Genomic DNA, 21,764 nt, shown 5'->3' on the forward strand with positions numbered 1-21,764 from the left:
TCACTATTGTACAATTCTGGTACAGAAACAGAGAAATAATCTGAATGTGACAGGCTGCCTTGACCCGTCATATCAAATGGTTAAGAAATGCTACAGCCTCATTCTTTTGCACTGCATGTGAAGTATAGGAAAGCCATGCATTAAGTCACATTAATTCTACTGACATGTGATGAAATAGATAATAATAACACTAACTGTATGTATTTTCCCTGCTTTGTGAAATTGTTAATCCATCCGTCCATCCATCTTCTTTTGCTTATCCAGCTAATGCCTGCAGTTGAGCTACAGCAGGGGTGTCAAACTCAAATACACAGTGGGCCAAAATTCAAAACTGGAACAAAGTCGCGGGCTAACATTAATATTTATTGAAAAAAAATCTTCCTCTAGATATAAGAATGAATCTTTTCTTATGGACTCAAACAAGGTTTGCTGAAAAACTGAATATGGAACAAGCAAAGCTTAATACTAAACAATATATATATTAGCTGTATAATACCAGTAAGCCAGCTCTAATAGTAATTTGGTATGGCTTCGCGGGCCAAATGTAATTAGGCTGCGGGCCAAATTTGGCCCGCGGGCCAGAGTTTGACACCTATGCAATACTGGATACAAATAAAAGTATCCCCAACAAAAACCATACATTTTATACAAAATATGCAGGGCCCCCTCAGAGGCCGCAGAGCCAGACAAATGCGTGCTGTATCTGCAACCCTCCAAGACTTTTTGGATTATCTAATTTCTCAGCAAACAGGTTTTCGTTTTTTGCAGTTACTGGGGGAAAAAATATGTGACAATAATCCCAAATACGTAAATCTATGCAGCCTCTGAGATCATATACTTGCGTTCTAAAGCCATTTGAAGCAATACAGAGACTTGGATACTGCAAAACCACTCCACTCTAGGATCTCATCAGTGCTACTGATTCCTTCCCTGTATGCATACTACACAAAGAGTATTGGATGTCACTGTCCTATATGAGATGGATGACACAGAAATCCAAATTCATCCTTAGAAATGTTTATTTAGAGATGGAGATGATGCTATTGACAAACAGACATCAGTGTTAAATGGCAATGCTTTACCAGTGTTTGAAATAAACCATCACCCAAACAAAAGTGTAAATACAGTCAAAAATGACCAAAAACAAGAGCCACTTTAGAGCTATCTATCCAACTGAGTGCTAATAAATTGACCACAGAGTGCATGTCATCACTAACAACCTTGCCATACAGTCATCATGCAATTATTTAGAGGAGATCAAAGCAGACAAAAAGAAAACACTTGGGTGCAATCTTCATCCATTACTGTCAAGATGTTTCCTTCTCAGACGCCTCAGCTTTGGCTCGTTCTATCTTGCCTTTTTCTCCTTGGTAGTAATCTGATTCGATCCAATTTGGGTTATCGGAGAGCTTGACGTAGATCTCCCCATTGTTCTCTGTGACTGTGTGCGTTCTCTGCTTCACACCCTTGGAGTACCATCTGGGCACAGGTGGCTTTTCCTTGGGGTTGTTGCCTTTGTATAAGCACTCCCCTTTGGCTAGAGTGAGCTTGTACTTATGCTTCGGACAAATTATGCACAGCTTGCCGTTCATTTCCTGCTTGTGGACAAAAGGCAGATAAATGACCTTGTGTGTATGTCATTTTAGGTTTCTTTGCACTATAAAATAATAATACAATATCCTCACAGCCTTAGCCCAGCATTTGCCTTTAGTCATTATTGTGCAGATACAAGAATATGTTAAATCAGGAATGAGATAATAACTTAAGACAAGGCAAAGAAAGTTTATTTATATATCACCCTTAAATGCTATAGTCATTCAAGGTGGTTTAAAGGGGGAGGGAAAAAAGAAATAATAACTATAATAATACAGATACCAGATTACTTAAAAGCAGTAGTGATTAATAACATTTCTTAAAAACAGCCAAAGTTAGAGAAGATCAGTTGAGAAGGTTGAGATGAGGCACTATTTGTTCAAGGCTTTTGTAGTGAATGGCAGTAAATTCAGATATGAAAAATGTGTTAAGTATTCATGTGTTTAGTTAAATTACTGCTTGAGTGATTGTAGAAGATATTTGCTCTGATATTTTGGAATGTTGTCTTGATCTAACCCTCGTAATTTAAACCTGAAACTCACCTCAATGTCGCCGTTGTTCAGCATTCCTCCAGCATCTGCCGAAATGACGGGGTATCAGTGTATCACAAAATAAACAAACATACTAACAGTTTGCTAAAAAGGACACACTTTCCAGATGACATGTGCTAAAATGTTCAATAATTTATTAAATAATGAAGCCCAGTGTTAAAGGTCCCAGTGTATTTCCTCTCTCTGCAGTGACCACTATGAGTTTTTCACTAGAAAAATTGCACTTACGGTAACAGTAAGAATCCATAGCATAGAAGACTCCCTGGTGGTAGATAATCAGTATATCCCGATCTTCTATTGATCTGAAAGACCGCTTTGCTTCAATAAGTTCATCCTTCTTGCCCACGAAATGGAGGCCTCTTGCTGACTGCTCGTTCTCCTCCATGTGGCTGCCAAATGCTGCTTTGAGGTCAAGAAGGTCATATCATCAGTTCTCAAGGTTGTGTGTATTTGTCCCTCCATCATTCTCATATGTGGCCCAAAGTGACTATGGTGTATTTTAGGGTAAAAACTTAACTGAATCCACACACGTAAAAAAGGTGTGGGCTTTGGATTCGTCACTGGGATTATTGTGTTGGCACCTCACCTCACAGTTGTCAGCTTAAATTAAGTCCAGAACAACTCAAGAACACTCATGTAAGAACATTTCTTGGCACTGATCAGCTCTGCTCCAAACACACCAAGGCCCTGAGCTTTAAGCCCTATTATCTGTCTCATGATTATTTGGTATCCATCGTAGTATAGAAAATAAAGCTGCTGTGCTAAACACAAGAGAACAGTGATTTCGCTAAATGACCTACATGAATTGGCACAAACTGAATGGGAAATACAAAAACAAAAAAACTGACAGAGATTCAGCTGTCATCATTCAACACAAGAATGGGTTATCCAAAGATCAGAGTGCTACATCATCTCCACGTCTGATCTCCTTGTAGGCAGCATATACCAAAAATATCTGAATGTGAGGATGATTCATGTTCATGTATAGTGGAGTGGAATAATGAGCCCTACACACAGGATGAGTAAGCACAGTAGTAGTAGCAGCGAAAGTCACATGCCCTGAAGCCTGTGGCCAAAGCACAGCCAGCTGAAATGAGCAAGCAGGAAATATAATGAAATATCAGGAAGAAGAAAAGTCTTCAAGTGATCCTTTAAGGACTTTCAGTACCTCTGCGCCCCTCTCTCTGGTGGTTTTGCTTCAAAAATAACTCATTTTACTTTTGCATCGCCTTACCTTGAAAGTCAGCCGCTGTATCGCCTCTGTCAAGCTGAACAAGTGTACAGCTGACAGCCCAGGGTTGTGTGGGAAAAGTGGGGGCTCGTGTCTTTTATCTTCAGACACAAGCTGTCTGTTGGTTGGTCCTACACTGGATACATTACTTATCAGTTTCTCTCAGGCACATCAGCTACAAAGATTGTAAAGAAATGCGTTGGTTTAAGCCTTCACTGGGAGAGATTTCTATCATTTTCTTAAAAAAAAAAAAAAACTAGTTATTTAAATCACATATAAGTACATTTAATTTTTTTTATTTTAGTCCAATGCATTTAACTGCTTTGGGATTCACCTCAAAATTAACATAATTCAAGATGAATTATCATAAGTAAAACGAGCTGTACCGGTGGTGGAAAGTAGCTTTATAAAATTAGGAGATAAATTTTTTTTTTTAATCAAAACTGGCTTTTATACTAGTGTTTTGATTCTACAGCTGACGTTATTGGTCAGAGATTTTTTTTTTTCATGTGAAAGAAACATATAATGATATATTTTACATATATGCATTATGCACAATACATTATTATAGACTTAATAACCGGTTTGCATAGTGACATTATATTATAGAGACAACAGAATATATGCTAACAGGAATAATTTAGTGATGTAATGCTATATTAACATACGTTATATAAGCCAATAATAGAATACTTTTTATATTTATTGATTGGTTTAGACTTGATTTGATAATTTTTGTTCTACAAACCGGAACTATCTGTGTCATTCTTTGCAGAGTGCCCGGAGTATTTTCTCGGCGCTCCGCTCTCTCTTCCTTGTCAAATCATTCACTGTAAGTAGTTTGCGCTGATTTCTTGAAAATAATTGACTTATAATGGCCTCGTGCAGTGTGTGAGCATGAGGTGAAGATCAGCAGTGCGTCCGGTGGAGCAGAAACATCCACCATAAAAGCGGCGGTTGAAGCTCATATTAGGCTTCACATCCGATTTGAAAGCTAGCTAACCGTGTGCTGTAAATACTAACACATTTCTTTCCGTCAGTAAATATTTAATCGTCGCGACTGTGTTTTACAAAATAAATCCATAGAATCTGGTATAGAATTAGTCTTTAACTGTCGCTTGATTTTAAAATAAATATATAAAAGAATTAGTCTTCCCGCAAAGCTACATTTCAAAACCTGCACTGAGCTGGTTTAGAGTGTTTATAACTATTTTCACAGGACTTAGTACCACATGTACAATAATAAATGTACCCATCATTAATCTTTGCCGTAACTAACTAACAAAAAGCGATATACACAATTTGCTAGTACTGGATTGAACCCCCTTTGGTTTTCAGGACTGCCTTAATTCTTCTATGGGTTATGGTACATATTGATATGACAGCATGTCAATATAATGTTAATCTCCTGTTCCAGCATATCCCAAAGGAGCTTTTTTGGCCATTCAAATACAGGGAATAGCCTGGCTTAAAACTTGTCGTGCTCAAGAAACCAGTTTGAGATCATTTGAAGTTTGTGATATGGCACAATATCCTCCTGGAAGCAGCCATCAAGAGATGGGTACACAGTGGTCTTAAAAGGAATGACATGCAGGCTGTGAAGTTAAAATTGGTACCAAGAGGCCAAAGTGTGGCAAGATAATAATTCCCACACCATTACACCATCACCACCAGCCTGATGTATGGTTGGATCCATGCTTTCATCTTATTTACATAAAATTCTGACCCTACCATTCAAATGTTGCAGTAGAAATCGACACTCATCAGACCTGGCAACATTTTTACGACCATCTTCTATTGTTCAAGTTTGGTGAGACCGTGTAAATTGTTGTTTCAGTTTCTTGTTCCTGCTTCAAGGTTTGACATGCTGTGGATTAAGAAATGCTCCTCTGCATACATTGGTTGTAATGAACAGTTATTTGAGTCCCTCCTGTCAGCTCAAAGCAGTCTGGCCATTCCTCTGAACTCTGGCATCAGCATAGTATAGTCAAGCAGTGAACTGCCACTCACAGCGTATTTTCTGTGTTTCAGGCCATTCTCTGTGAACCGTAGAGATGGCCTTGTGGCAAAATCTCAGTAGATCAGCAGTTTCTGAAATACTTAAACCATCCCAACTGGAACCAACAGCCATGAAAAGCCACTTAAATCACCTATTCTGACACGTACTTTGAACTTCACTAAGTCGTCTTGACCTTAAAGTTGTGGCCACGTGATTGGCTGATTAAATATTTGGATTAATACAGTTGAGCAAGTGTACTTAACAAAGTGGCCTGTGAGTATATGTACATTTGTCTATGTTAATATTTGTGGGCATGTGCACCTTATCTGTAAAATACACATTTATGTAACAAATGCAAAACATGATGCATAAACAACAAAAAATGACTAGCACTGGACTTTTATTAAGGCACTGTTGAAAGAAATGTTATATTTTAGTTGAGTGCAGGATGCATGAGTTTGTGGTTTGACACTTTAAATTTGTTCTATATCTGCGGTTATAAAATGTTGTCATCATCCAATAAAGTCCTTAGTTTTCTGGAAAGCAAACACACAATAACAGAGGAATTGTGTTTGTGTATAAGTTGCTTTAACAGGAAGATGGTACTCCGAGCTTGTGGCTTTATCATATTTCGCCGTCTAGTCGGCCGCATCCCTCCTCCAGGCAACATCGAGTATCTCCTTCTGCAGACATCTTATGGGGAACACCACTGGACGCCACCGAAAGGTGTGTTTAAGAAACACTAGATTGATTTTTTCTTCATTACAGAAAATTACACGTTAATGAGTCTTTTTTCCCCCCTAATAAATTCACCATAAGGTCATGTGGACCCAGGTGAGGATGACCTCACCACAGCACTGAGAGAGACCAAGGAGGAGGCGGGGCTTGGGGCAGAGCACCTGAAAGTGATAAAAGGCTTTGTTCAGGAGTTGCACTATGAGGTGCGTGGCAAACCCAAAGAGGTGCTGTACTGGTTGGCTGAGCTGAAGGACCCAGGGACTGCTGTGACTTTGTCTGATGAGCACCAGGATTACCGCTGGGCCCAGCTAGAGGAAGCCTGCACTCTGGCCCGGTACAAAGACCTGCAGGACACACTGAGAGCAGCACACAGACACCTAGAGGCATGTCAGGACAAACAATGATGTGTCACAGAGGAGAAGATCATAAATGGGAAGTAACTTCCTGCTGGTATGTGGGATCGTACCATTTTCTGGAAGAGCATCTGTTTTGAAAGCACTGCTCCTAATTCCTTTAACTGAATGAGTCTGACTTTCCCTGCCTTGTCTTTCTTTAAATACTTTCCAGAACCTTATGTAAGAGAAAGACTCCCTTAAGTCACAAAAAATCAGAGAGAAAATAAAATCAACAGTTGAATGCTAGGATTAAATGCACAAATGATGCGTTTATGATTGTAAATAAGCTGTATTGCAGGTTTGTGCATTACAGCTGGTTTTTTTTGGTCATTTTTTTTCGGTCTGTCTCCAGTTTGAATTAAATTTAGACCAACACGAAGGTTTTCTCCTACCTTTGATACTTACTCAGCTTTACATAATTTCTGAATGGATTGTTTTGTTTTTTCTCTTTTTTAAACATGCATTACAAAGATGCAAGGGGATACTGGGCTAATAATAGAACAGTCAAGTGAAACACTAATGATAAAAATAAACTGTAAACAGCAGATGCTGCCACATGGTGGGGACAAACTTTTTTTTTTCCTAAAGCTGCACATTTGATATCAAAAGCTGCAACAGATAACTAACATCATCATTGTCACGAGGAAAAGTTCTACATTAAATATAACAGTTAAAAAAACAACATCTTTGGATCTAAATACATTTATTTGCTCAGAAGCAAATGGTGAGAATAAACATCATCCTTTTCTTGGGTACTGCTGCTCTTTTATATAAGTACAGTTAGACAGTCTGCTCTGGATTTCACGATAGAGGACTATGCCTTTGCTTGAAAGGATAAAATGAGAGTTTTTGAGGAAAAAAAATGTGTGCCTTCAACTCAAGAAGCAGAATGGGAGCGCTTATGGTTTTAATTACCTGTCATCTGTCATTATGAAGACACAAACGGGCAACGGCAGTGATCATGTAAGTGGAGGTCACTGAAACACCGATACATCTACCTTAATATACTAGAAAATATAATATTTACAAAAAGGTAAGTCAGTAATAATTTTTTTATGTCTGTCAAGAGATTACAAGCTCTTCCAACAAATATTAAAAGCCGACTAATGGATTTGAAATTACCCTCACGAGTAAACATTAACAGTGAAGTATGCTACTTTTTTAGCTTCTTTTTATGCTATGGTGCTTCCTAATATCATCTCGCACGGTAATCCAGAACCCCCCTCTGCAGCCACGCCTTGGATCTCTTCAGTGGCAAAACCACCAACTCACCCGAGGCATGTAGTCTTTCCAGCGTGTCCTGGATCTTCCCCGAGGTATCTTCCTGGTGTTCTATGACAAAAACACCTCACTACAAGGTGCCCTGGAGACATCCTCGTCAGAACACCGAATCACCTCAGTGAGCTGTTTTTGATAAAGAAAAGTAGCAGCTCTACTTCCAAATGACTCCTCACTCGATCTCTACGGCTGAGCCCAAACACACTTCAGATGAAACTCACATCTACTGCTTGTTTCTGTGATCTTATTCTTTTGGTCACTAGCAGGAGCTCATGGCTGTAGATAGATAGACTGGTAAATTGACAGCTTCACTTTCCAGTATAAGACCCTCATCACTACCAACACTGCAAAACCGTATTTATCTTCCACTCCTCACTCGTGAAGGAGAGCCAAGATAATTCAATTCCTTCAACAGCTCCAGGTGCAGATGCTCTTGGGAAGAGTGTTACTACTGGCAATATGAGCCATGCTTTTGTGATGGTTGTACAGGGACTGAATATGACAATGAGCCAGGTGCACCATTCTCCCTAAGCACCCGGACACTCCAAAGGACGCAGTTATATGCCCTCTCCAAGTACACTCTAACAGAGGGACCCACCGCCTCAGTACACTGGCAAGACCTTTCCAGGTGAGCTGAAAAGTGTGATTCCCATGTAAATGTACCACACACAGTTACAAGAATAGTTACAGGAATCCCCGTATCACCGCCCCAGTCTGCTAATCCAGAGTCACTGCTCCAGACTTCCATAAAGACTATGCAGAAGAGATTTAACCAACAAAGCCGCAAAACATCATGAACCTTGAGGAAGTCAGGGTGAATTCCAGCCACCCAGTGGCACAGTCATCCAGCAGTTGTTTTAGTATCTTTGTCACCTTAGCCATAGTGATGGCCCTCACCAGCTTTGTCTCTAGACTTACTTCTTTACACATATAAATTGGGAAAACCCAGGGACTGAACGGGTGATATAAGAAAGATATCGAGTTTAAAATCCTTGAAGATTTTTTAATCCATATCCTTGGGTACAAAGTCTGGAATGAGCAGGCTCGACTGCAGGCATACTTGTGATTCGTAGAGTTTCTAAAACTAGAATAGGAGGCCAAGTCTTCAACTCTCAGGCTCCTCTCCTGTGGAACCAGCTCCCAGTTTGGATTCAGGAGACACAGAGTAGAGACACCCTCTGTACTTTTAAGATGAGGCTTAAAACTTCCCTTTTCAATAACGTTTGTAGAGGACTGGGTCAAATGATCCGAACTATCCCTTAGTAATGCTGCTTTAGCCTCAGACTAATGGGAGAGTTCTCATCATGAGAAGGGGACCTCTCCCCTACTCCCTCTTTTTAGTTAACTTTTATCCACTTTCTCAGTTTGTTTAGTCCTTGTTTTTGACTTTGGTCTCTCACTATTCCCCCCCCCCCCCCCATTTCACCTCATACACAAACAGTCAAAGCAGATGTCTGCCCCTCACTGCGCCTGGTTCTGCTGGAGATCTCATCCTGTGAAAGGGGAGTTTTTCTTCCCCACTTTTGCCAAGTGCTGCTCATAGAGAATTGTGTTTGGGTTTTCTCTCTCTAAAAGTGGAGGATCTTTACGTTACTATGAAAATCCCTTGAGATATCTATTATTGTAAACGAAGAAGGGAAAGAGAAATCCTACAGTAACACATCTTGCTAAAAACTATACCCTTGTGACTGTGGGTACACCACAAACCTTATTGTAAATGTATGTTGGAACTACATGTAACTAATGAGAATGAAATCCATTTTTACCAATCTGATTATTATACATTGATGTCAAGCACAAAGGCAAAAATCCTGTAGAGCTCAACACTCAAAAATTGACTAGTATCATTTACTTAGTTTGAGAGTAATCAAGGGTCAGTGGCTCAAATAAGGTGAAAATCCTTTCAATAGGCTTTGATGACATACTGTTTTATTTCTTATGATTTTCAAACTGAACCACCATTACTATCCATTTGCATATCACTCCTAATTTTAGTCAAAAATCAAACTTGCTGTGTTGTCCATTTTTCATGACATGTGGGCTTAGCAGCAACAGATATCTGAGCCATATTGCAAACAACCCAACAACGTCATGTTCTTTTCTTTCTTTTTTTTAACAATATAAACTGAGTGACATTTGCATCCTCACAAACAAAATGATGGGAAAAAATGAAATAAGATGAAACCGACAAGGACAGCATAAACATCATTAGGTGTGGACAGACTGTGGTACCATTGTGGACAGCTCAATCAGCAGAGTGTGGGACCATGCGAATGTCTCAGGATGACCTCATTGTGTCCACCCACACTTTAGAAAATACACGCTTGTGATTCACACTCACACACAGAGAATAAACAAAGTAAATGATTTCATTCAGTTTTCTATGCAACTGTGTGTGGAATAACATGTTAAAATTATGGATTGCGACTCATTTTATTTAATCTTTTCTCTTTTTTTTTGTTTCTTCATCTTTAGCATTAATAGTCCGCGGCCTTCTTAGCATTTCTCCACCTCCCCTCAGGATAAAAAGAAGGCATATGTTTTATTTAAGAAGTGGAGAGTTCTAATACTGAAGCTGATTAAATTCATCATCAAATTGCTACCAAAAGGGCTACACTAGATCTATTTATTTCTCTAATGTGAATTCAGATTTCTAAATTTTGGGTGAAAGGCAAAAACCTGGCTTTAAAGCATTCGTGACATTTTAGGAAATGCAATTATTTGTTTTTTGTGCTGAGACTGAGACTAGAAGATTGATATAACCGTTCATTTTTACATTTCTTAAAGACGTTTTGTTAAATAAACAAAAGTAATAATTAATAACCTTTGATTACAATCCAAAATTTAGACGTTCTCATATCAATCTTCAGCATCAGAAAGCATGCATTTCCCAAAATGTTCAGCTCTCTCTTTAGCAGACACACGTGAGATTTGTACTTTCCATTGTTTACTACTGAGCTTACTTCTTTCTACGTGGTGATGGGCAAAAATGGTGATCACAACAAGAAGAAGTCCAGAATCTCAATCATATTTCCACCTCCTCTCGTGGCTTGGTATCAAATCCATTCAGTCTTTTAGGAGTGAATTTTGTTTGTCGCTGTTCTCAACAGAATCCAGTCTTTGCAAACCTCCAAAGCACAAGGCCAGGAGACAATACTTCACTCCTTTGGCTTCACATTAAAATCCAAAAAGGTATGTCTCTAAGAGTCTACTCACTCTGCATTAAATCCATTACATGCATCCATTCGTCCATAGTCTTTAAAATGAATGAATGTGGGGCTGGACTTGTTTTCCTTGGCATAAAATCCATCCATTGGAGTCACAACCCCAGTGCTCCACTGTGTTCAATGAGCAACAGGTTCTTAAAACATAGCTCAAAATGCATGGTTTACTCGATGCGGCACAATGATGCTGTTCAGTGTGTTCAAAAGCTTAATACTCAAAATGTGTGTGTTTTTTTTTCTTTTTTCTTAAATCAGTCAAATCCTCAGATGATTCACGCCTCCAGAAACAGCACTTGAACAAAGTGCCTACAAACTGAATGGTTCATCAACTGGACTACTGAAACAAAGGAAAACCCTGACATCATAGTCAATATGAATAGTAAATGTAAATATACACACACGGGGATAACAGGCAATCAGTGTCGTATTCATTCAAATGCAAATGTGTATCTATGCTGCATGTTGATCTTTGTCCCTGTCGATAAACAAGACTCTGGATGTGGTGTAGCACAGTAACAACATCCAGTTTTCACTAAGTTGCATTGAAGCATCAATTGGGAGTCACAGGGCACAAAAAAAGAGAAGATTTTCACATCTATCGCAACGTAATGCGAGCATTGCATTGGGGAGAAAGAGATGCATTTTGATTTTCTTTACCCTACCGAAAACAGAATGACTTAACGGACGCCAGTCTGCACTAACAGTAACATTCAGTGATGTGTAAATGCTTGAAGAGGGATCGGAAACTTTCAGAGCAATCTTAGCCCTCTAATGAGACCAAGTGAGATATAAAGAAAAGGAGGCGGAGGTGAGGAGCAGGTGTGTCTTAAGATTCTCTTTGCTTTTTCTCTCTCAGTGAAAGTCTGAGGCCCTGAGGTTTACGAGGCAGAGAGAGGTGCAGGAGGCGATACGAGAACACTCCCCCCCCCCCACACCCTTAATGAAATAACGCTGCTTTGCCGGAAAATGAGGGTACTACTGAAGGTGTATCCAAGAAGGTGGAACGCCAGAGCCTGCGTTTGCACGTTCAGGTTGATTGCATCAAAGTCGAACAGGCTAGCGTTTGGGACAGAGATATTCTGCTGGGGGGGGGGGCAGAATGAACGACTGTGACGTGACAAGCTGGCCAACTCATCGACTGGTTAATGAGCCAAAGGGGTAAGTGTCCATTAACCAGCCTGTGTGAGCCTTCTGAGAAAATACAAGTGAAGAATGTGTCGGTCAAATAAACACATAAAAACAGCAACAAGGACAGACACAGTGGATAGATCCAACTTTTCTTCCAACCCAAAACCAAACAATCCGTCATGGGGCTGGCCAGTGACAGCGGAGTTCAAGAGACCACCACAAGGACTATTTGTTTTCATCATTTATCAAAGCTAAGACAATTTGCTTACTTACTTATTCAAAATCAAAGAGTTCTTTTAGCTTTAGGAGATGTGCAGCAGGAAATATTGATATACTGGAAGATTTTGTTTTACCGTGTATCTAGTAGGATTCAAATATATGTGTACACCTACTACACCGTAATATTTATTATGTCATTGCTGCTGTTGGCTAAACTGATTTTCCTAAAACCAAGGTGTGACTTCAACAACCTACTCTTTCTAAAACAAAATGACTGGTTTAGCAAGACAACACTGAAATTTAATGGCTGAAGGCTAAACTTAACCACAACCAAATAACTTAAAGTAAGGTAATATGAGCAACTGTCTAAATGAGATTGTAATACAGCGAGGCATAATCTACTTTGTGACTTGGATGCGATTGAACACATGCTAACAATAAAGAAACACTCTAATGTTCAAGTCTGCAGAAGCACGCCATCTTTGTGGTTTATGGTAATGAGGAAAAGGCCAGACCCTCAAACTCTTCCATGGCACATTTTAAAAAATGTGAAACATGTTTTCAAATCAATAAACACCTTCAGGACACTCTCAAACAGTGCTGGAGTAATAAAACGTTCGTTGCCACACAGAGTGCGAGCTGTAATTAAGGCAAACGGTGGAAACGTCAAATTCTGCTTTCAGCGAGAACACTACCTACAACGTTTTGCTGAAAAGTTACGTAACAGCATCAAAGGAATTGCATTTGACCCAACGCTTGTATTAGTTTAATAAATGATGAAAGATTTTTTTTTTTTTGGCAGTAGACTTTTGACCCCATTGTATGTGCAAATATACATGTGCACACATACACACACATACACACACAGAAAAAAGAAGAAGGGTGGTGGAGTTGGCAGGAAGAAGTTATCATCCAGATCATCACGAGTCTTCGTTGCCAGAGTCGTCCTGGTTGTCGTAACATCTGGTGGACGTCCCGCAGTCCTCCACGGCGCCGATTCCCCCGGCTTCACCTACAGACTCCATCTCGCTCTCGTCCTCCTCCTCGTCCTCCTCTTCCATGTCGTCGTCGTAGAGGTCGTCATAGAGAAGGTCTGAACTGCGGTCCTGAGAAGGAACCCGGGTTTGGATGCAGTACTCGGCCAGCGTGGTGGGCACTTTGACGCCGTCGCGCTCCGCCTCTGCTGCTGTTGACATCACTTGCTTCCTGTGAGCAAACGTGGAGGAGGTGTATTATTATTATTATGTTGCATAAAATACATTTCTTCAAAGTAACTACACACACTGGTAAGAGTGTGTTCATTTGTACCTGATAATCTCTGCATACTCCTTGTCCTTGCCTTTGCTGTCCCTCCATTTGCGAAACATAACTGAGGCATCCACATTGGCTGGGGAGAAGGTGTTTGGCTCGTTGAGCAGAGAGATCACACTAAGCAGGATGGTCCTGATTATCAGCACGTACGCACACATGCCACACACACACACACAGAGAGAGTCGAAATGAGGACACTGTAATATCAGATGTCGTCGTCATATGAAAGAAAACCTCTACACGAGCTTTTTGAAACCTCAGAAGCTGTATCCCAGCTCGGAGAGAGGTGTTACCTCACCTCTTTCCCCTCGTGGCTCAATTACATTCTACACCCAATCTGCTCAAGTTTTCAAACACAGACTCGGCACTTTAATGCAACTCTGTGTTTCTTGCTGATATGCTAAATTTAGAAGAAATTCAGAAACCTACCCTACAGTGGTGTCTACCGCTACAGATAGAATACAGAACAAAGAAATGGTAGAAGATAATTATATCCAATTCTTAATTTCATTTATGAAAATTAAATAAGACCTAGATCCAATTTTTGTGCCACAAAAAATGTCTAATTTAGCCAAAAGGAAACTGAACCACAGCTAGCTGTTCCTAGCAGCAGCATTTTTAGACTCGATCTGCTAGTTTTTGGCAGAAATCAGAAACTGAGGGGTCTAGTGGGTTCATGCCTGTCTAACTCGTCCCCGCCGCTGAATTCTTCATGTTCAAACATGCAGTATTAAAACAACTGTAAACTGACATCACTTGAGGTAGTATGTCAGGCTTCACACAGCTCCCACCGGTGTTACAGTATGCTCTAAACAATTCTTTTCATGCTTGTACATGCAAGACACCCCCAAGACTTATCAACAGGCCTAAAGGTGTAAAATTAGTGAAGGTGAACTTGGACCAGAAGGTTTGCTGAGAAATTACCTGACATTCTGGGTGGGGTTCCACCTTTCAGAGGGCAGCTCCCCACTCTGAGGATCGTCAACAGGGGGGTGTAAGATCGAGATGCACACATCTCCATTCTGAAGACCAAAAGACATAAAGGAACATTTGTCAGGAAAACACAAACGCGGCAGCGTCTTTAAACAAATCCATTTTAAAAAGGAAATAAATGCCAAACTGCAAACACGAAAGCATTAAGATCCTTCAGGACAAACCTCATAGATGTTGGGGTGCCACATCTTGGTGAGGAAGCGAAAGGTTGGTGGGGAGTATGGGTAGTCAACTGGGAACTTGATGTGAGCCTGAAAGAACAAACAGAAGTCTGACTTCAGTTACTTGTAACTAAGCTTCAGCCATTTAAGATTACTGGGGTCTTAACTTCAAGGAGAAAGCATCTGGAATGTGAAAAAACCCCACTATCCAATTAAACTGCACATGTGTGTATTTTTATTTGTGCAATAATAAATTATAATTATCAATGTTCACCAAAAAGTAGGACAAAGGAATCAAAAAGCTACATTAAGTAGATGTTGACAGTAGATTTAAGTTGCTATGGGGACAATTCATACACACATATAAAGTAAATAAAAAAATATATTTAAAAAATTATGGCCCACTCTTTGCATCGTTGCCTAAGTTCATTTGCGACGGCATTGCAACACCTCGATCCTTTTCTTTTTCATCCATTGTGGTACAGATTTGTTGCTGTGCTTGGGATCACTGTCCCATTGTCAGGCAGAAGGCCTCACATTTAACTCTAGAACATGTTTGTATACAGAGAAGCTCACAGCCAACTCCATGTCTGCAAGGTGCCCAGCTGCTCAGGTTCTGTGGCTGTAAAGCCAGCTCAAATCACCACTACTCCACCACCGTTCTTTATAGTTGGTATCACATGTCTGCCTTTCTGCAGACATGGTGCTGTTCACTATGGCCACACGTGTCAACTTGGTCTCATCTATTAACTGACTTTTTTATTTTTATTTGAATTTTATTTTTTATTTTATTTGTATTCTTTCACTTATTGTTGCATGTGTGTTGTTACTGCCTGTGTTTGAGTAATTTCTGTAACTGTGAGACATCTGCTGCTGCCTATCTTGGCCAGGTCTCCCTTGAAAAAGAGCTTTTTAATCTCAATGGGATCTTCCTGGTTAAATAAAGGTTAATAAATAAAATATTCAGAGGACATTGACCTATGATGCAGCTTTCCAAACTTCCAATTTCTTTTTAGAAAGAAGAGGCTTTCGCCTGACGACCCTTCCAAAAAAAGACATACTTGTTCAGTATTATTCTAATTGTGCTGTCATGAACATTAACATTTAACATGTTAACCGAAGTCTGTAGAATCTGAGATGTAGTTCTTGGGTTTCATGTTTGAGCATTACACAGTCTGACCTGGGGTGAATTTGCTGGGCTGATCTGCAAACTGCAAAGAAATCTTGCTTTTATAGAGATGGCCACACTTTCCGATGATCAGTTAATAAAAAGCATTTCATCAGTAGCACCTGACTGCTATTAATTCCTATGAAAGCAGTACTATTGTACTCAGGTGCTACCGGACTCTTGTGAAAACATGTAAAATATTGATATTCTATGGAGCAATACATATGAAAGGTCTTGCTTATTTAAGCAGGTCAAACGCCAAAGTTATGTTGTTGTAACGCCACAGCCTAACTTTTAGAAGGGTGTTAAACTGGCATTTGGGGCATTATGAAAAAAATATACAAAGTTTAGCAGCTGAAACCCTTTAAGTTCCTGTTTTTATTTACATTTTAAAGAGCATCCTAACTTCTTTTTGGACACGGGGTTTCAGTCAGCCACAAAGTTGCTTCCTTTACCGTCATATTTTAAACCACATCACATCAGAGAAATAGTTACACATCCAGCCGTACCAACAATTAGACTGTGAATCACCCTATATTGTCATCGGTTCCTAATTAATTTCACTGTGACACAACATCAGGTGCTTCTGGCTCTTTCTTTCCAAAGTATTATCAGAGAAAAAGGATGGCAGGCTTGGGTGTGTGTAGCTCCGCCCTAACTCTCACTGAACTGCTTGCCCGTCTGATAGGACTATCATTACTCCACAGCTAGTTACTAAATTACTGCAACTGTGTGACATTAAACACGTAGACGTCATGACACACTGGCATGAGTTCCACTGCTTAGTATCAGTCGCTGAAGCAACATTTCTTTTTAAATGTGCAAACACAAGTTAACAGATTGGTGTCAAAGTAACAGTAAAGTCTAACATGTAGTTGCCTTCATGGGCATCTTTCTCTTTTTATCACTTTGAGCTCGTCTGGATTTCTGGGTTTTATTTATTTTTCTGTCTGCATCACATAGTCTATCCTAAAATTACTTTTGTATACCTTAAAGTGAGGGCAATCAACACAACACAGAGAATTCTGGGGAATGATTGAAAGCTGTTGCTTGACTTTAAATCCAAACACCTTTCACTTTACTCTCAGTATAATTACAGGGGACACTGAAGATATCCCAAAATATCTCATCCCTGTACAAAAGCATGATTGTGTATGGTGTAGGCTGCAGGAACCAGGCAGTAAAAACAAAGTTACACTGAAACACCTGAATTGTACTACAATTCACTTTCACCAGTTTTTCATTAAATGAAGGTCAGCTGCACCACCCACCAGTCGGGCATTTACAAGACTAAACAAGTAATTTATTAATGTCATTAGGCACTGGCTGCCAAAGTATTCAACAAACGAGTAGTATACATGTCCCTTAAAAAAAAAGGGAAGTCCACATTTCCTGTTTGCTAGCTATCACATAGACTGGAAAACCAGCCCAGAGTTCACTCTTACTTGTGGCATCTAATCCTGACATTTGTTAGTGCTGATGTTCCTCAAATTTTTGTGGCTAAAGACATGCCAGTTAAAAGAGTATACTACAGCAATACCTGCTCTGTCTTATCCTTCCATTCCCAATAGGCTACAGCATCATCTGCGTAGCACCAAGCTGAAAGCAGGTGCTCTTTATGCTACATTTTCTAAATGTTTCACCGAATATGCAACATATTCAAAGAAAAAAATATAATGAATCTAATCATGTCCCTTCTCTCTGTACTCAGGTGCCATTTATATCAGTCTCGTAGCTAAAAATAGCAAGCACAACCATCTTACAGTGAGGTGGGTGAGGGCTGGGTGAGGGCTGGCCGAGGAGAAGGACAGGACAGAACGACTGAAAATGAATAAAATATAATATAAAGCCTAAAAATTCCTCGCCCATTAGAGGCAAACCACGTTTCAATTACAGCTTCAAGAAGTGAAAAAGATCTAGTTTGAAAGTTTGAGTTTGTACAGATTTTAGTAGGAGGCTAAACTACAAAGCTGTGTTAAGAATTGTAGCATGCCCTGACATATATTATATTACAAAGAAATTCTAGCCGATAATATATTTGGTCCCTAAACATATTTATTGTATGTGTTTGTTCGCTAATGAATAGCTTCATATGAACTCTTTAAGTAAGCATGACTTCACATAATATGTGTACTGGAAGTGATTGTCCCACCTTGAAGTAGCCTCCCTCATACAGGGTATTCGGGGGACCAAAGATGGCCACTTCCCAGTTGTAGAGGTCAGACTCCTCCACCAGAGTGATGCGGAAGCCTTCCACTGGCTGCTCCTGCAGAGACTTCAGCTCCATCATGAGGGCCTTCTGGGAACTAGGGGTTGACTGGTGGGCCATGTTCTTTTCCACACTTCTTGACAACAGTTAGCCGCACAGATCAGTGAGAGGAAGCAGGAATTGTGGAGTGGACAGAAATATTACGAGTTTAATGACACTGTCAGGACTCTACTCACTTTTCATGCATTTTTAATATCATGACCAGTTTGACTCAGAAAACAGCTGCAGTGTCTTAGCTTTGCTTTCATTAACAGGAGTCTTTCTAACAAAAACGATAGGAAAAGCAAAACGCTGTGAAATTAAACCCTACATGTAAAAAAAAACAACAAAAAAAAACCAGGCACACACAAAAACAGCTCATAAACATTCAGGATTTGTGGCCTGCAAAGCCTGATTATGTCAGTGGTTTGGCTCGCAGGCCCATTATAGTGGGGGAAAAAAGCAAAGTTAACAGAAAGTGTTTACCTCTGTCTCCTTGCACTGTGTTCGCTTCCTTATAGCTGAGCCCTGCAGGATAAACTCATTGGCTGTCCATGCTAACCTGGCTGTGCCTTGACAAAGAGACAGTGACAATAGCAGTGGCTTTTTTCCCCTGCTAAAGCCTATGGCTGCTCCTCGTGTTGTGTTTCCGAAATTCTTTGTGTGCCAGTGTTGACAGTTGACATGGAGCAAATATCAGTGTAAGTCACGGTCTCCTGCGGATCATTCTTGGCTTTAAAACAGGACTCTGGCTCTCCCTGCCATCTCTCCGTGCTGCTGGTTCGGTTCGGACAGGCGCCCAGCTGATCTCTGCTTGTTTATGTTTGTTTATCTGCTCACTGGCAGTCTCAACTTCTCCACACGTCAGCTAAACCCCTACCGAGCAACTTCGTTCAAATAGAGCAGATTTTCTGCTCTTTGTCGTCTCTCCGGCACAGTTACAGTGTAAAAGACTGAAAATTTCGAGCCCGCGGTCGCTAAAAGGACAGTAAGTGAGAGGTTTATACTCGCGAATTACAGTGGATTTAATCGATTTTTATTTTCCTCCCATCTATGCTTCCGGCTATCATTGCGCGTGTCTGCAGAACGTAAAGCGCGTATCTGAACGTGACGTGCGCGCACTCGATGTTATTTTACATGTTCGTTCGCGTGACATTTTTATGTTTTAGATTCCAAAAATACATATTTGTAAAACATATTTTAATAATATGTTATTATTTTTTATGTAAGTTGGTTACATTATTTGTCTAAGCTCCCTCGCTCTCTTTCCTAATACTAAATATCTGCAGCGTGAAGTCCTCACACATACGGGCATTAATATTAGATCTCAGACATTATTGACATTATTGTAATTTTCATTAAACCTACGTCTACTTCCTGTCCTTAACTATATCCCCATATATTATTACTTATAAGAATGTCATATAAAGTATTTGGTTAGTTGGGGTGTATATATTGACGAGATCACAATTAGTGGTTTTTTTTTTTTTTTCCAATCAATTTCCTTCACTGGCAATTCTCAGAGCATCTACAACACAGATGTCACTTACTGTACATTGTGGGCCATATGACTCTTACTTTGATCTCAAGTGAGAAGGAGCAGTGAAATCCCCCTTTCAATCAGTGCAAACAGGTTTAATTGTACATTTAATATCTGGAATATATCAATATAAGAAAAGAAGTGCAGTTTGAACAGTATATCTCAATTTTGTACATGATAAAAATAGTGCTGCTGTAGCAAACAAAACCAGTCAGCACGACACTTTGGACTTAAATTGTAAGACATACAGTGGGGCAAAAAAGTAATTAGTCAGCCACCGATTGTGCAAGTTCCCCCACCTAAAATGATGACAGAGGTCAGTAATTTGCACCAGAGGTACACTTCAACTGTGAGAGACAGAATGTGAAAAAAAAAAAAAATCCATGAATTCACATGCTAGGATTTGTAAAGAATTTATTCGTAAATCAGGGTGGAAAATAAGTATTTGGTCAATAACAAAAATACAACTCAATACTTTGTAACATAACCTTTGTTGGCAATAACAGAGGTCAAACGTTTACTATAGGTCTTTACCAGGTTTGCACACACAGTAGCTGGTATTTTGGCCCATTCCTCCATGCAGATCTTCTCGAGAGCAGTGATGTTTTGGGGCTGTCGCCGAGCAACACGGACTTTCAACTCCCGCCACAGATTTTCTATGGGGTTGAGGTCTGGAGACTGGCTAGGCCACTCCAGGACTTTCAAATGCTTCTTACGGAGCCACTCCTTTGTTGCCCGGGCGGTGTGTTTTGGATCATTGTCATGTTGGAAGACCCAGCCTCGTTTCATCTTCAAAGTTCTCACTGATGGAAGGAGGTTTTGGCTCAAAATCTCACGATACATGGCCCCATTCATTCTGTCCTTAACACGGATCAGTCGTCCTGTCCCCTTGGCAGAAAAACAGCCCCATAGCATGATGTTTCCACCCCCATGCTTCACAGTAGGTATGGTGTTCTTGGGATGCAACTCAGTATTCTTCTTCCTCCAAACACGACGAGTTGAGTTTATACCAAAAAGTTCTACTTTGGTTTCATCTGACCACATGACATTCTCCCAATCCTCTGCTGTATCATCCATGTGCTCTCTGGCAAACTTCAGACGGGCCTGGACATGCACTGGCTTCAGCAGCGGAACACGTCTGGCACTGCGGGATTTGATTCCCTGCCGTTGTAGTGTGTTACTGATGGTGACCTTTGTTACTTTGGTCCCAGCTCTCTGCAGGTCATTCACCAGGTCCCCCCGTGTGGTTCTGGGATCTTTGCTCACCGTTCTCATGATCATTTTGACCCCACGGGATGAGATCTTGCGTGGAGCCCCAGATCGAGGGAGATTATCAGTGGTCTTGTATGTCTTCCATTTTCTGATGATTGCTCCCACAGTTGATTTTTTCACACCAAGCTGCTTGCCTATTGTAGATTCACTCTTCCCAGTCTGGTGCAGGTCTACAATACTTTTCCTGGTGTCCTTCGAAAGCTCTTTGGTCTTGGCCATGGCGGAGTTTGGAGTCTGACTATTTGAGGCTGTGGACAGGTGTCTTTTATACAGATGATGAGTTCAAACAGGTGCCATTCATACAGGTAACGAGTGGGGGACAGAAAAGCTTTTTACAGAAGACGTTACAGGTCTGTGAGAGCCAGAGATTTTCCTTGTTTGAGGTGACCAAATACTTATTTTCCACCCTAATTTACGAATAAATTCTTTACAAATCCTACCATGTGGATTCATGGATTTTTTTTTCACATTCTGTCTCTCACAGTTGAAGTGTACCTCTGGTGCAAATTACTGACCTCTGTCATCATTTTAAGTGGGGGAACTTGCACAATCGGTGGCTGACTAAATACTTTTTTGCCCCACTGTAAATGTGTAAAATTACAGAATAAGTTCTGGTAGCTCATTGTTCAGACTGTGTTTTAATTCTTTTTTCTTTTTTATCATGGACCCACTGCAAATACTACTACTACTACTACTACTACTACTACTACTAATA

The 21,764-nt window shown here is 40.2% G+C and overlaps 3 protein-coding genes across 5 annotated transcripts; 1 reads left to right on the forward strand and 2 right to left on the reverse strand.

Moving 5' to 3' along the window:
- Positions 1 to 1,008: 1,008 nt before the first annotated feature.
- rfesd (Rieske (Fe-S) domain containing) lies at positions 1,009 to 3,496 on the reverse strand. Of its 2 annotated transcripts, none has more exons than XM_080892158.1 (4): positions 3,379 to 3,496; positions 2,373 to 2,543; positions 2,136 to 2,170; positions 1,009 to 1,595 (listed from the first exon to the last, which is right to left on the reverse strand). In XM_080892158.1, the coding sequence occupies exons 2-4, from the start codon at positions 2,527 to 2,529 to the stop codon at positions 1,308 to 1,310; spliced, it is 480 nt and encodes a 159-aa protein (XP_080748284.1). In that variant the 5' UTR covers positions 2,530 to 2,543; positions 3,379 to 3,496; the 3' UTR covers positions 1,009 to 1,307. The 2 variants fall into 2 exon arrangements, with proteins under 2 accessions (XP_080748284.1, XP_080748283.1); XM_080892157.1 differs by having other exon boundaries at positions 2,373 to 2,546; positions 3,379 to 3,480.
- Positions 3,497 to 4,145: 649 nt separating this feature from the next.
- On the forward strand, positions 4,146 to 7,191 carry nudt2 (nudix (nucleoside diphosphate linked moiety X)-type motif 2). Its single transcript, XM_080891887.1, has 3 exons — positions 4,146 to 4,207; positions 5,958 to 6,100; positions 6,194 to 7,191. The coding sequence occupies exons 2-3, from the start codon at positions 5,974 to 5,976 to the stop codon at positions 6,514 to 6,516; spliced, it is 450 nt and encodes a 149-aa protein (XP_080748013.1). The 5' UTR covers positions 4,146 to 4,207; positions 5,958 to 5,973; the 3' UTR covers positions 6,517 to 7,191.
- A 2,487-nt stretch (positions 7,192 to 9,678) lies between these two features.
- ube2r2 (ubiquitin-conjugating enzyme E2R 2) lies at positions 9,679 to 19,516 on the reverse strand. 2 transcript variants are annotated; one of them, XM_080890505.1, is made up of 6 exons: positions 18,724 to 19,516; positions 18,142 to 18,331; positions 14,825 to 14,911; positions 14,592 to 14,689; positions 13,665 to 13,799; positions 9,679 to 13,562 (listed from the first exon to the last, which is right to left on the reverse strand). In XM_080890505.1, exons 2-6 carry the CDS (start codon positions 18,316 to 18,318, stop codon positions 13,277 to 13,279), a joined length of 783 nt encoding a protein of 260 aa, XP_080746631.1. In that variant the 5' UTR covers positions 18,319 to 18,331; positions 18,724 to 19,516; the 3' UTR covers positions 9,679 to 13,276. The 2 variants fall into 2 exon arrangements, with proteins under 2 accessions (XP_080746631.1, XP_080746630.1); XM_080890504.1 differs by having other exon boundaries at positions 18,142 to 18,334; positions 18,724 to 19,515.
- Positions 19,517 to 21,764: the final 2,248 nt, after the last annotated feature.

The sequence above is a fragment of the Rhamphochromis sp. 'chilingali' genome (assembly GCF_963969265.1).
Source record: "Rhamphochromis sp. 'chilingali' genome assembly, chromosome: 9".
Taxonomy (NCBI): Eukaryota; Metazoa; Chordata; class Actinopteri; order Cichliformes; family Cichlidae; genus Rhamphochromis; species Rhamphochromis sp. 'chilingali'.

Excerpts from the sequence above, each read along its gene's own strand:
- nudt2 (XM_080891887.1), top strand. The coding sequence starts at position 5,974 with ATGGTACTCCGAGCTTGTGGCTTTATCATATTTCGCCGTCTAGTCGGC. Across the intron at positions 6,101-6,193 it reads CCACTGGACGCCACCGAAAG|GTCATGTGGACCCAGGTGAG; the intron begins GTGTGTTTAAGA and ends ATTCACCATAAG.
- ube2r2 (XM_080890505.1), bottom strand. The coding sequence starts at position 18,318 with ATGGCCCACCAGTCAACCCCTAGTTCCCAGAAGGCCCTCATGATGGAG. Across the intron at positions 14,912-18,141 it reads ATGAGGGAGGCTACTTCAAG|GCTCACATCAAGTTCCCAGT; the intron begins GTGGGACAATCA and ends TTGTTCTTTCAG. Across the intron at positions 14,690-14,824 it reads GGCACCCCAACATCTATGAG|AATGGAGATGTGTGCATCTC; the intron begins GTTTGTCCTGAA and ends TTTGGTCTTCAG.
- rfesd (XM_080892158.1), bottom strand. The coding sequence starts at position 2,529 with ATGGAGGAGAACGAGCAGTCAGCAAGAGGCCTCCATTTCGTGGGCAAG. Across the intron at positions 2,171-2,372 it reads TATGGATTCTTACTGTTACC|ATGCTGGAGGAATGCTGAAC; the intron begins GTAAGTGCAATT and ends TCATTTCGGCAG. Across the intron at positions 1,596-2,135 it reads TGAACAACGGCGACATTGAG|GAAATGAACGGCAAGCTGTG; the intron begins GTGAGTTTCAGG and ends GTCCACAAGCAG.